This window comes from Elaeis guineensis, chromosome 1 (assembly GCF_000442705.2).
Source record: "Elaeis guineensis isolate ETL-2024a chromosome 1, EG11, whole genome shotgun sequence".
Taxonomy (NCBI): Eukaryota; Viridiplantae; Streptophyta; class Magnoliopsida; order Arecales; family Arecaceae; genus Elaeis; species Elaeis guineensis.
In genome coordinates, this window is record NC_025993.2 from 5,409,615 (window position 1) to 5,424,761 (window position 15,147).

At 39.5% G+C, this 15,147-nt stretch overlaps 1 protein-coding gene and 1 non-coding gene across 4 annotated transcripts in view; one reads left to right on the forward strand and one right to left on the reverse strand.

The window, feature by feature from the left end:
* Positions 1–13,426, forward strand: part of LOC105037890 (phospholipase D delta) — a 39,333-nt gene extending 25,907 nt beyond the window's left edge. For all 3 annotated transcript variants that reach the window (XM_073262090.1, XM_073262118.1, XM_029262426.2), the window contains exons 9-11: positions 4,183–4,353; positions 8,273–8,470; positions 12,881–13,426. In XM_073262090.1, coding sequence (XP_073118191.1) covers positions 4,183–4,353; positions 8,273–8,470; positions 12,881–13,174 — 663 coding nt within the window. In that variant the 3' untranslated portion in view covers positions 13,175–13,426. The remainder of the gene's footprint in view (positions 1–4,182; positions 4,354–8,272; positions 8,471–12,880) is intronic.
* A 1,123-nt stretch (positions 13,427–14,549) lies between these two features.
* LOC114913932 (U2 spliceosomal RNA) lies at positions 14,550–14,747 on the reverse strand. Its single transcript, XR_003800061.2, has one exon. It is a non-coding gene; the product is annotated as a U2 spliceosomal RNA (small nuclear RNA).
* Between the last annotated feature and the right edge of the window lie 400 nt (positions 14,748–15,147).

Consider the following 15,147-nt stretch of genomic DNA (forward strand, 5'->3'; position numbering starts at 1 on the left):
AGACCGACAGCATATGGGTTGGTTCTGGGCTTAATTTTGAACCCATTTTAACTCTGTTTTTTTTTTGTCCTGTTTGATCCCTTTAAGCTTGCGAATCGGGCTCTTCATGTTGGTGCATCTCTTTCATACAAAATATATGAAGAAATATCAATTTTAAAAGAATAAAGATCATTTAATCTATAAATTAATGCTTCATTGATCATACTTATGCACTTATCCATGAGGTCCAATGGGAAACAAAGATTTAGATGGAAATAAAACAGCATAAGGTATGTCACCATTAAGGATAGAAGAAGGCATACGATTGATCAAAAAACAGGCTGTAGAAACAGCATCAGCCCAAAATTGTTTAGGAACCTTCATTTGGAAAAGAAGTGCTCTAGCTACCTCAAGGAGATGCCAGTTCTTCCTTTTGGCAACTCCATTTTGGGATGAAGTATCAACACATGAGGATTGATGAAGAATATCATTCTGTGACATATAATTTTGAAATTTTTTTGAAAAGTATTCTTTGGCATTATCACTTCGCAATATACGAACATAAACATTAAACTACATTTTAATTTCAGCACAAAAGGCATAAAAAATAAAAAATAATTCTAAACGATTCTTCATTAAATATAACCAAGTAGCACGAGAGTAATCATTAACAAAAATAACAAAATACTTAAATTCAGACTTGGAAACAATGGGACATGGACCCCAAACATCAGAATGAACTAACTCAAAAGGAGACAATGCTCGTTTATTGACTTGAGATACTGAAGGTAACCGATGTCCGATGATGTTTGGCAAATTGACATGACTCACATTCTAAAATAGACAGACTGAAACTGTGGACATAACTTTAAAATAGACAAGGAAGGATATCCCAACCGAGAATGGACTTTGAAAGGAGTTAAGGTACTGGAGTAAGCAAGAGATCGTGACACCTGTTTATCAAGGATATAGAGACTACCCGACTTATGACCTCTGCCAATAATCTGCTTCGTCATAAGATCCTGAAATACACAATGATCAGAAAAAAATGAGACACAACAATTTAGGGCACGAGTTAGTTTACTAACAGACAGTAAATTGAAAGCGAACTTTGTTAAGCACAAAACAAATGACAAAGAAATTGATGATGTCGGGTGTGCAATTCCAGAACCCATGACACAAGATGTAGATCCATTAGCCAAGGTAACATTAGAAGAGATTGTATGAGACTGAAAGGCAGATAAAAGGCTAGAATTATCTGTCATATGATCTGTAGCACCAGAATCAATGACCTATTTTGAAGAGGAAGACACAAGGCATGTAGTGGATTTACCTGACTCGACAATAGCAGTGATAGGGGAATTGGTAGACTTTAAACATGCTTGATATTGGGAGAACTGTGCAAACTCTTCTGCAGACACTTGAACAGTTTTCTCAGAGGATGAGGCTACTAGAGACTCCTCAACAGCCACATTTGCCACCTGAGATCGTTGAGATTTGTTCTGAAGTTTTCAACATGAGCGTTTTGTATGCCCAAGCTCATAATAGTAGTAACAAATAATTCTTCCTGAGTCACGATTTGGGACAGCCTCTCCACTTCGTTGATTACTCCTATTGCCATAAGCCCCTCCTCTATTTCCTCCTCTATTATTTTGTCATCCAGTATCATTGCAACTGACAAGAGCACTACTAACAGATTGAGAAAGTTGAGAATTTTTTGTATGGAGCACTTAAAGTAAAAGTATCATGCAAAGAGAAAATATCAGAACTAGAAAGAATCCGAGATTTGGCAGTTTCAAATTCTGAAAGAAGACCAATCAGAAAACTCATCACAGCCATTTGCTCTCATTGGGCCTGCTGAACTTTCACATCAGGACTAAAGGCAATAAAACATTAAGTTTCTCATATACTCTTTTGAAATCCACAAAATAAGACGTAAGAGTCTTATCTTGTTTCTCTGCATGATAGAAAGTCTTACACACATCATAGATACGAAAAATATTTCCTTTGCTAGAGTACAGAAAATCTAAGTAGTCCATCAATTCCTTAACAAACTCACAGTGATTAATTAAGCTAATTACCTCACTATGAATAGAGTTCCGAAGTTGTAAAAACAATCGAGCATCCTTCCTTAGTTTTGTCTTGTATCATCACTGGGTGGATCACTTGTGAGGTGATCATCTTTATCAATACTATGCATGTAAATACGAACCGTCTTGCTCCACTCCAAATAATTGGAGCCATTAAGCTTATGTTTCATGATCTTAGTCATCACCAGAATCACATCCGCAATTACTGTCTTGTTCTCATCCACAATAGATTTAGTCTCAGCCATAATGTCAGATAGAATCTGATGGAAAGAGGGTTGCAGCAATTATCAGTTTCGAAGTATCCACAAGAATGCACCAATACCCTAGGCAACTCATAGGGCTGTACTAATGGTGCATGACGATGTCGGGGAAGAAGCCTGAGAGCAAGCCGATGCCAAATGCATCCTCACTTGCTAGCACATGGGAGCATCGCTGAACAAAGGAGTAGCGTGAGAAGTCTACTCATCAGGAATCTGATGACCGAATTCAGGGGACTGGCTGATCGGCAAGTAGGCAACCGGCTCTAATACCATGTTAATGTCAAGAGCATAAAGAGAATTCTGAAATTATCTTACTCAATTGAGTTTTAGGCCATTTATTTATAGAAGAGGTCAAATATAAATATAGAATATACAATTTACAACCAGGCTGATTTACAAGACAGATTTATAGGGATATTTACATCAAGAAATCAAGGCTGATAAGGAATATATAATCAAGCTAATTTAGGAATACAATATCAAGGCTGATAAGGAATATATAATCAGGATGATTTAGGAATATAATATTTACAGTTGACTTACCATAACAAGCCTAATAGTCAACAGCCTATGATCATATGCAAAAATCTGAACTTGCCTATCCCTCCAACTGTTAATTATATTCAATAAATCTTCTCGGATCAATGAGATATAGATTTCTTATTGAATGAGTTAAATACTTTTGACCCTCTTACCAAGTCAATCAGGCTCAGAGTAGCAATGTAAATTCTAATATCTGCCCAAATAAAATGGCTTATTGATTATCTAACGAATTAACAAGAAAAAACTTGTCCTACTAAATGATCATGTCCATGTTGTCCCATGAAAAAAAATATTTATTGAATAATTATCAAAGGTGGGAAAAAATCTTTTTCTTTCGAGTTGGAGATCTCAGCACATCAATAAAGACAATTAAATCCTAAGCCAAAAGAGCTTCCTCGCCAAGACGAATCTCTGTGTGGTTTGAGTTTCTGCATACCAGCTGAAAATTCAGTTATACTAAAGAAAAAGATACTTTGATTCCTAAAGTACACAAAAAAATTGGCAAAATTTGCAGTAGTTGGCAATTTTCTGGTTTGCTAAGTTTTTGACAATATTCCAATAATTAAATTGGCCATAACATGAGAATGAAGTAAAGAATGCTTTTGTTAAATTCAAAGGTGGAGTTCAGCTACAGATGTACCAGTCTTCTGATAGTTTCTTCTAAAGCTTATGGAAATCTCAAGGTGAACCAGATATTAATACCAAATTAAAGATCATGAAAGTGCAGCTAGTAAATTTGATATGATGTAGAATGGTATGTGTATAACAACACTGAGGTCAATGATTAATATTTGACATTTCATGCTATTAAGCAAATAAATTTGAGAAGTTCAGCCTACAGTCCTTTTAAATTAAGGAATTAATTGTTGACTTGACAGGCATGTGAATTTCCAATATTAATAAGATTCATGAAATTTGGAGACTTGCATAATTTACTATCTGGCATTTGTAAATTTGTACTCAAATAATCAGATGAAATGAAACAAGTGACACTGAGCTGCATTTTGGTATCTTAGTTGATGTTAGTGATTCTCTACTATAACAACATATGTTCTAATAAGCTTTGAAGAAGGCACTTTGTCCTGTTGCATATAAGTTACATGATCTACTCTACCATGTTTGCTTCTTTTTCCTATTCTCGATATTTATTGGAATATGTTATTCAAGGCACTCATTGCACTCTGTGCCCTAATGCAAGCTTTACCTCCTTTCTAGTATCTCAAAGCATATGCCACTACTCTATTTGCTTTCTCTAAAGACCAATGATAAGCTAGAACTACATAACCTCATGTTTCGTCATTTATTGACAGGGACAAACAATGGCTATGATGTATAAATTTGTTGGTGAGGCACTCCAGGAAGAAAATCTTTCTGAGAAGTATCATCCGCAGGATTATTTGAACTTTTATTGTCTTGGAAAGCGTGAGGCACCAAAGGAAAATCCATCTTCACCAAAAGTTTCTGGTGATAATAGTGCACTGGTATGTTTTTTCTTACTCTTTTCAGCTTGGTGCTTGAAATTTGTTGCTCAATCATATTTCATTAGGTGATTTCAAATTGTAATCAAGTATAGATATATCATGCCGAAAATACATATCTTATTTTGATATTTAAGATTTTCCTTAAATGATAAGCAACTGCATTTGGAAAGCTTGAATGAAATGATCAAGATTTTCTATGGATAAGACTCACTACTGCAGAAGACCAGCTTAAAAGTCCTCTGATATATTCATTCCAGCACTTTGCTTGTATATGCGGCTTATGGTTTGATGAACAGCAGGATAGAGCAGTTATGTTGCTGTAAAGTTTTATGCTGAAACCCAAAATGCAGCAACATTAAATATGTGGGTGGTCATAATCATGTTTATGTAACCTTCTTTTTCATCAAGTTAGCTTAAATATATTTATGCGATATGGTATTCTTGAAGCATTGTATCTTACTCAAAAATCCTTGAAGATTTTTCGCAATTATTATCATGTTATCCTAATACTCTTCATGGTTGATTGGTTGAGATTTACCAAATTTCTGGTAAGGTATGTTTAATGCATATAGCATACGTTACCTCTATAACAACCCAGAATCTCACCCAAAAAGGTTAGCCAGAAGGTATTATTTAGTTCCTTGGCACTGCATAAGTATCCAAAATTTATTTAGTGCATAGCCAGTGGGGACTAAACACATTCTTACACAAGTCCTCACCCCCCCCCCCTCTTCTTCCTTCCTTCTGTTCAAGCCCTGGCACCCTAGCTAGGTTAAGGATCCATATCTAATCAAATCCAATCATCATATCAAGAAAGGGTCTTGGCTGAAATGTCCCTTAGTTCAATTGAGTTATGGACCACGTCTATTTTGATAAAATTTATAACAACCCAGGACCTAACCCGAAAAAGCCAGCCAAGAAAGTGTTGTTTGGATTCCTTGACCTTGTGTTAGTACCTAAAATCTTTTCAGCACACAACTAATTTGGGATTAAACATGTGTCAATACAAGCTCTCACAGATATAGGTGCTCAAAAGAGAATACTAAGCTTACTGACCTACTTTAAACTATCTCAAATTCTTGAATTTTTTCCTATGAAGTTAATCCACTTGATCTCCTTCTAGAGGTATATATCTCATATGTGTATTCTTCAAATCACAGGTAATTTTTTTAATTGACTATTTGTCTATAACATTTCAGTTTAAATAGTCTCTCAAATTAAATAGGCACCAAAAATAAGAATCACTTCAGATATACATTATATATATTATATACTATATAGACATAAGAATACAAAGCTGGTTTTTTTTTTCTTTCTTTTGGTTTTACAAGTTCTGTTGTTACTTGTCTCCATATCATCACTTTGTCTGGTCAAGTTTAGCAATGAAAATACAATCTCTGTCTTTTTGTGTTTGTAAAGTTGTAGGAAATGAACATTTCAATAAGAAATGATAAGCTGTAGTATCCCATATCATTTACTTAATGAAATGAGAAGTGTCTGTTGATGCCATCTTCTCGAAAGAAAAGAAAAAGAAAAAAAAAATATGAGCTCCAATATTAGCTTAGGCCTATTTTAGGGTTCTTGACATAATAAAAATCTCTAAGATATGCTGCTTTTAGATATGACATGGTTAGTTATTGTATAGAGGAAATATGGTGTGCTACAGTTGGATAGATATTTGTTCAAGATAAGATACATTAGTTCAGGTTGTTTGTTTACTTTGACTTATCTAAAAGACATAAAAGGAAACTATTTGGCAAAAATTCATTGTATTTAAAATGCTCAATTAAGCCTTTAAGTTGATATTGAGAATTAACTGTGATGGACATCGATCTTTGTGAATGATCCATGTCTAAACTTTAAAAAGGAGAATATACCGATGATTCTTAATGAATTATTCCAAAGAAGAGATATCCTATTAGCAAGGATATTTGATCTAACTAAATATAGATCTGAATCATGTATTTCACTTAAATGTCATTTTCGACTGCATCCTTTTTTGTTGGAAGTTAATTACTATTGGTAGACATTTTAAAAATTTCATGGAACAGAATTCTAAATTACTTTTACTTAAATAATTCTCATGAAGTACTAAAATCAAATGGAATTGGTAGCAACCAAGGAAACCTTGTTTCACAACCAGATCAAGGATTGCAATCCTCTTGTATAGATTCAGTATGAAAATGGACCTGGAAAAGAGAAATATATGATATTCATTATTGACAATAAACATTAACCTAAATTAATAAACTCATTCCTTTAGAGGGATTAGGCTATCTATCAGCAACAGTTACTACTTAGTAAAGTTCAAGCTAGTCTGTAACTAGCTTTCCACCTTACATCAACCGCTAGTTCAATCAGCTTTTTGACTAATGCAGCTTTGGGCAGGAGAGAGATTCTCAAGAAATAATAGAGCTGGTTACGGCATACCAAATTTAAATTAGTTACTATGCAAGTTAAGCCCTTCCATATAAGATCTATACTCTATTGCATGCCTTGGACTATGAAAGGTCTAAATGAAGAGGGAAGAAGGCTAGATTCGATAAGGCTAGATTCAATATTAAAAACATGTTCATCTTTAAGGCACAAACTTGACATCAACAAGGCATAGCAAAATACAAGCCCAATATTGCACTGTCAATAATAATCCCCATATAATTATGCAATTTGCTCTTATCTAATGTCAGCCCACTGTCAAGCTCCTCCACATGGCATCGGGGTGTGTTGGGCGAGCACCTCCAAATCTCCAAATCTTCATTCCAACTGATTGGTAGGCAGAATTACTTTGGCCCATTACATAGTTATAACTCAAACAACTAGAGCACAACCAAGATTGCCCAGGTTCTCCAAATTTATGGTTTCTGGACATGTCAGTCTTGAACAAGTGAGAAATTTCATGCCCTTCATTGATACTAAAATCATCCAATTATGATGTCTTCATTATAACATATCTACTTTCAGAATTTCCACTTAAAGTTGTTAATTCTGATATAATATTTAGCTTGTCGATTTAGCAAATTAAGGAGCAACTTGTCAGATAGTTATTCATTGTATCCACACATCAATAACATGCAAACACATTTGTAGAGGCAATTCCATGTCAAATTGCTTAAAGGTCCTAATGGCAGATTCATTCAGACACCTGGACATGGACCCAGGACACCCATGTCATGTGTCAAAGCAATGTTGTGGAACTCTCCAAGCTTTGCTTGGGCTCAACAAATGTAAACATGAAGATGAAACAAGGCAATGCTTCATTTAAGCCACTGCATTAATCTCTGAGTCATGTTTAAGAATCACATGGTAACTTCTATTGCCATATTGTGCTATTGACAATATCAAGAATTTTCATAATTTTACCACGAAAGCACTTTGAAATTGATAGTCTTTTGAGAGAACTTCTGGGATGCATTAAAAATCAGAGAGACAATGTCTGTCAGCATATTGCCTTATCAACAAAATAGAATTTGCATGTTTTGAGTGATTTTGGAAGGCTTAATGCATTCTTCAGGCTACATGCCTTGGAGCTTGAGAGGGCAAATTGGATTGAATTTTGTTATCTTGTGATCTATTTCTCTTTCATTTTCTTTACCATTAACATATGTTAAATTCCCTTGTTCTTGAACCATTATCAATCCTTGATCCAATCATAACAGATTTAGATCTTAATTCTTAACTATGTCAGAGATTACTTGTGCTTTCTCTCGGTGCAGCATATGATCTTCTATTTGCAAACTTACAATCAGTTATGTGATGCATAGACTGGTTCAGACTCGGAACTATTTTATCTGGACCTTTTTTGCGGGAATCTTTTGTGCTTATTTTAAGTATAATGTCATTATAATTCGATCAACATAGAATAGTGTTTGCATAGTTCCTTTCTAGTGAATTTGTTGAACCAATGCATCCTTCTTTGCAGCGTTCAGCTCAGAAGTCACGTAGATTTATGATATACGTGCACTCTAAGGGGATGATTGTTGATGATGAATATGTGATCATTGGTTCTGCCAATATTAACCAGAGATCTTTGGAAGGTTCAAGGGACACTGAAATTGCGATGGGTGCTTATCAACCACACTATAAATGGGCTGGAAAGTGTAATCATCCACATGGACAGGTATAAACATCTTTTGCCTTTTTCTCAGGAAAAATTACACAGTACTAAACTTGCACTTGCAATGCTAACTCATGAGTTAGTAATGAGTTCCTCAACTTCTCTTGTCTAGTTGTGATTATTTACTTGCAAGACTAACATTTGATGAAGGAAAGAAAATCCAGTTCTGGCTTGTATCTGAATCCCTTGATCACTAATTCTGGTTAAGAATCTGGAAATAATGCCCTTGCAAATCTCAAATAGATGTGTCAACTGAGTAAGATCATAGAAACTGGCTATCTTTTCAATGAAAAGCATTCTTTAAATGTCCAAAAGCATGTAGTTTTTTCTTGGTTGAAGTTAATTTATTCATTAGTTTGCTGAAACAGAATTCTGTAATACAAATCTCCACGTCACATTGAAGCATATAAACCAAGAATAATTCTGGGAAAACAACCAACAAATTAAAATTTGAAGCTGATTATACATGAGCTTTTCTTTAATCATCCAATTGTGTTTCTGCATGACAATAGTGTTGGGTGGATGTCTAGCCAGGACACCACCTTCCGGGACCTTTTCAGTACCATGCGATGTAGCAGGAAGAAAGAAGAAATAAAATAAAAATAATCTAAATACGTGGATCAGCCACAAAAGAGCTAGCCTCCACGGGGCATGCAAACTTCACTATGAAAAAGAAATTTTACAAGAGGAGATTTCTCCCTCAACACTTGTACATCCAATTTTTCTCTCCTGAGGTTCTCCCTCACAAAAGTTCTCTTTTGGAAGACTCCCTTGAACCCCTGAAGCGACCGACGTCCACTGTCCAGGAGCCTCCTACTCCTCTCTCAGCGACGTGGTCTCCTTTCTCTTCCTCGGATTCCGTACGGCACGTCCACAGCAGAAAACCAAAACCACTCACCCACTGTTTACTGTTCCCAGGCCTTTATAGGCCTTAAACAAGGGTTTAAACATAATTAGATTAGGTTTAGATCTCCTAAACAAGCCCAAAATTCTTCTCCAACTGTCAGATCGTGATCGGGACGTCCCTGGGCCGTCTGATCGCGATCGATCCATGGAATAGTATCGTGGACCGTGCGAAACGCCTGGGAAACGCCTAGGCGGTCCACGTGGTCCGTCATAGACCGCCTGGTCCATCGTGGACTGGGGTACAGGCCCAGGCAGAATGCCTGGGCCTGGGCCGGCCCACGCGCACAGGCCTGGGCCGCGCCCGTGCCGGGCACCTGGGCCCAAGCCGCGCCCCGCAGGCCCACGCGTGGGCTGGGCGGCGCGCTGGCCTTGGCCGCACGTCCCGCGCGTTGGCCCCGCCTAGGCCACGCTCCACCGCCTGTGGTCGTGCCATCGCCGCTTCGTCGGCCCACCATCGGCCACCGGCGGTCCTCCGCCATCTCGGATCTCGTGTCGACTTCAAAAGCTCGCATCTCCTCCATCCAAGCTCCATTTGGGATGATCTTGATCTCGTTGGACTCCATTTTTCGTCGCGGACATCGCTGTGGGCTCAATGTGGACTGAATCTCGAGGCGTCAAATCCTAACAATCTCCATCTCGACTCGATATTCGGCCTCCTAACTCCGAGAGCTTCTGGATCTTCTCGTCTCCATATCCTGGGGCAATCACCTGCTGATCATGGATGGGCAAACATGAGAGTCGAGCCAGGCCGCTCGATCCTATCTCCGTCGTATGCTGTGCTCCTCCTGACCTGAGATCTGCTCGGGGCATCGTCCTGCGGCAATAGGAATCTCACCTTGCGACGTCGCCTCTCGTCTTCCCGACTCTCCTGTTTCGTGCCCGATCCACCTCCACCTAGAGCTCCATCTCGCTCTGAGCTCCACCTGGCTCTCGAAGCTCCACCTCGCATTGGGCTTCCCGTCAGGTAATAATGTCCTCTACTTCCCTTTTTTCCCTCCAGCATAATCCTATTGCCGCGTAGCACCCTTAAGATTCCTCCACCAGCTACCGTCTTGTAGCCTTTCGAATCCAGTCTGCTAAGTAAGATAAGATTCCGCCTGAAATCGGATATGTATCGGACCTCCCCCAATCTCTTCACTGCACCATCATGTGTCCTCCAGCTGACCGTCCCGTTGCTTCTGATCGCATAGCTCGATCCATCTGGCAGATATACAGTGCCCTCACTGTTATCCAGGGAGTCAAACTGCTCCTCTCTGCAACATACATGATAGGGGCATGCAGAATCTAATATCCACTGCTGGGAAGAAGTAGATACCTCGTCAGATATCTCTAGGACATCTCCATCTGAATCGCTGTCGGCCATCGCCACAGCAGTCACCGTCCGATTTTTGAGTTGAGGGCAATCTCTGGCTAGATGCCCCAACTCCTCATACCGGTAACACCTGATTTTGCTCAAGTCTCTCGTGGACTTGGACCGCCCTCATTGCGATCTCCTGTCGCTCCGTCTACCGCCTCCTGCTCCTCCAAAAGCCACCAAAGCTGAGCTACTGCCACCTGAGCTCGAAGTCAGGTTCTCCCTCTTGAGAATCTCGTTTTGGAGTATCACTGCAGTGACTTCGTCCATCTTGATAGTGCTCTTCTCCACTAGAAAAGCAGTCACCAAGGACTCGTATGAAGGTGGAAGCGATGCTAGCAAAACCAGCGCCCTGGTCTTCTCCTCAACATTCTCGCCAATGCTGAGGAGGTCAGTGAGGATCTTCTGGAAGTGGCTTAGATGCTCCTGTACGCTCTATTTCTCAGTCATCCGCAGTTGGTAGAACTGCCTCTAGAAAAAAAGAGTGTTGGTGAGAGGCTTCACCATGTACAACTCCTCAAGCTTCGACCACAGCACCGTCAGAGAAATCTCGCTCAGCACATAGATCACCACCTCATCCGCTAGGTACATGCGGATGGTACTCACCTCCTGCATCTGTAGCCGTTTTCAATCTCGCACCTTCATGGTGGTTGGCTTCTCATCGCACAAGAGAGCATCGATCAATTCCTGTTGGATGAGCACATCTTTCACCCTTGTCTGTCACAAGGAGAAATTGCTCTTACCATCAAACTTGTTGATCTCCATCTTGATTGATCATGTCTTCTCCATCTTCAATCTTGTTCACCACCACTGCAATCTGCGTCCTTGTACCGCCTTGTTCTGATATCACTTGTTGGGTGGATGTCTGGTCAGGACACCACCTCACAAGACCTTTTCAGTACCACGCGATGCAGCAGGAAGAAAAAAAAAATAAAACAAAAACAATCAAAATACGTGGATCAGTCACAAAAGGGCTCGCCTCCACGGGACATGTAAACTTCACTATGAAAAAGAAATTTTACAAGAGGAGATCTCTCCCTCAACCCTTGTACACCCAATTTCTCTCTCCTGAAGTTCTCCTTCACAAAAGCTCTCTCTTGGAAGACCTCTCTGAACCCCTGAAGCGACCGACGTCTGCTGTCCAGGAGCCTCCTACTCCTTCTCTCTCAGCGATGCAGTCTCCTTTCTCTTCCTCGGATTCCGTACGATGCGTCCACAGCAGAAAATCAAAACCACTCACCCACTGTTTACTGTTCTCAGGCTTTTATAGGCCTTAAATAAGGGTTTAAACCTAATTAGATTAGGTTTAGGTCTCCTAAACAAGCCCAAAATTCTTCCCCAACCGTCGGATCGTGACCGGGACATTCCTGGGCCGTCTGATCGCGATCGGTCCACGAAATAGTATCGTGGACCACGTGAAATGCTTGGGAAACACCCAGGCGGTCCACGCGGTCCGCCATGGACCGCCTGGTCCATCGTGGACCGGGGTATAGGCCCAGGCATAGTGCCTGGGGCTGGGCCGGTCCGCGCCCGCACCGGGCACCTGGGCTCGGGTCGTGCCCTGCGGGCCCGCGTGTGGGCTGGGCCGTGCGCCTGTCTAAGCCACGTTCCTGGACCGTGCGTCCCGCGTGTTGGCCCCTCCTAGGCCGCACTCCACCGCCTGCAGCCGCGCCGCCGCCGCTCCACCGGCTGTCCTCCGCCGTCTCAGGTCTTGTGCCGACTTCAAAAGTTCGTATCTCCTCCATCCGAGCTCCGTTTAGGATGATCTTGGTCTCGTTGGACTTCGTTTTTCGCCGCGGATCTCGCTATGGGCTCAATGTGGACTAAATCTCGAGACGTCAAATCCTAACAAATAGTATCTCTTCCTCTACTCTGACGATTCCAAATGACTTGAGAAGTAATAAAATTTGTCTTTAAATTCTAAAATTACTTGAGATGGGTATTTCCTTATCACTTGATTTATTTTCATGTTTTTAAAATCTTTAAATGAATCAAAATCAAGGTCATGTCACTGGAAGTTACATATGGTAGTCTCGAGTAAATCCTTTAAAATTTTTCATGGCCTCATGTCTCTCATCTCAGGTTAGTTTTCCATGCTAGTTTTGTCCACACCTTTTAGATTAACTACGTAAATGCTCCAAATTTCTTTTCAGGTTTATGGGTACCGAATGTCTCTTTGGGCTGAACATTTAGGCATGGTTGAAGATTGTTTTCGTGAACCACAAAGCCTTGAATGCATCAGACATGTGAACAGGCTAGCAGAAGATAATTGGAAGTCTTATGTGGCCCCAGAGATTCAGGAGATGAAGGGACATCTAATGAGATATCCAATTAAGGTAGAGAGGGATGGAAAAATTGGCCCTTTGCCTGGGCATGAATGCTTTCCTGATGTTGGTGGTAAGGTTCTTGGAGCACAGTCTACTCTTCCTGATGTTTTGACGACATAGGTGTGATAAAGAGTGATTCAAATGAGTTTTTTTTTTTCATGTAAGTGCAAAAGACCATCTCAGGCTTGCTTACAGGATTGAATCCGTATATGTGTGGTCATGCTCAAGGATTTTACCACACCGAAGAAACTGTTTCAATGGTGAAAGGAAGGCAAAGTTTTAAACTCCAACAGAATGTTGTTGCCACTATATGCAACTTGTATTATTCCACTAATAATTCAAAATATCATTGCTGGTCCAGGTGTTCATCAATTATTGAACTGTAAACTTACAATTATGATGTCCCAAAGTCATGTTCCAAATTGGCTTATCAGATGAGCTGGCATTTCCTCAGAAAAAGAAAAAAGAGAGGAAGAGTGAAGGAGGAAAAACAAAAGCAACAGATTTTTTTTTTTTTTTCCAAGGGAACAAAAAAGCAACAGATTGAAAATCTAAACTGATGTGCTGTGAGGAGGTAGCACCCTTACTTTTTCTTTTTTTCAAAAAAGAAAAAGAAAAAAGAACTACAGACTATGCACATGTAAAAAAATGAAAAGTAAATAGTTCTCTCATTGGATAACCATTATATTCAAATTAAGGATAGAAAACCTATTTTATTGAAAGCTTTATTTATAAATATATATGTATAGAATGTATATGAGTAAAAGTGAAAAATGCATAGTTCTCTCATTTGATTCCGATTTAAGTTCTTCCTCTCTACACGACCGACGCACCCCCCCCCCCCCCTCTCTTTCTTTGCTCTCTCTCACTCTCAATCCATCTTTTTCAACTTTTATCTATCAAAATTGATCAAATAGGTTCATATTTTTGATAATTCATCCATTTTGTAAGTGATGAATAAAAGATTCACACTCGCTCTTACTTTTGTTCTTCCTTTACATGTACAAGGATCAAGGTTTAGAAGTCAAACCCAATTTTCCTATATCAATATTGGATACTTTGTCAACTCCATCAGCTGGCAGCTTTATTAGATAACAAATCAAATTAGCATTCCATACATACAGAAGAACATGGAACAATTATGATTTGATTATGTTGTTCATTTTTTTAATGATAAAACTATTATAATACTCTCATAAGAGAGAGAGAAGTTCATTGCTGAACGAGAGATTCTACCACACGTATCCAGACCTGTAAGTAAGCACATGAAAAAAAATGCATTTGAAATTTTAAATAAACAAATTTTAATATTTTGAATGTAAAAGCCTAAATACACGTTCTGATTTAGCAAACTAAAATATTTTCAATAAAATATTTTAGATATAAGCTTTAAGACGAGCAAATCCTACGATGACACACAGCTTTTCAAAATAAATTTTTTCTCCCCCATGAGATTCATATCAAAAGTAAAATAATCGTTTAAATTGGGCTTTGGTAGGGGCGCGCCAGGCCCGTGCAGTAGTGCAACGCATGGGCGACGCGCGAGGGCCCCAGTGGCAAGCCACTGTGAGCGGACCCTCCCCCAAAAAAAATTAATTTAATATCATGGTGGGCCGATGGCCCACGTATCAGATATTAAACTGATAAGAACAGATACTACACTTGATCTTAGCCAAAAGGCCGAGAAAGGTATGAGTGACACGGTTCCCATGCTGCGTCTTTTGTAGCCACTGCCCTCTCTTCTCCTTTCATGCCCAGCCGATGTGGGACTAAACTCCTTGCTAACTCACACCGCCTCTGATGCCAACCTCTCTCCAGTTGCCTTTCCCTGGAGCCTTGCGCAGCCAATGTGGGACTAAACTCCTTGCCAACTCACACCACCTCCGATGCCAAGATTTAACTGGGTGGGATTGTTGGACGTGATTTAGATTAAATACGATACGAACTATTTTTAGAGGCAGAATCTAATCTGTAGCCTGCCCGACTTGTGCCAAGTCCAAACCCAGGACAGGACATTTAATTTCCATATCTATGCTTGAAAAAAATTAATATTTCACTTATATCGAGAAGAACTGTAATTTTATATGAATTTT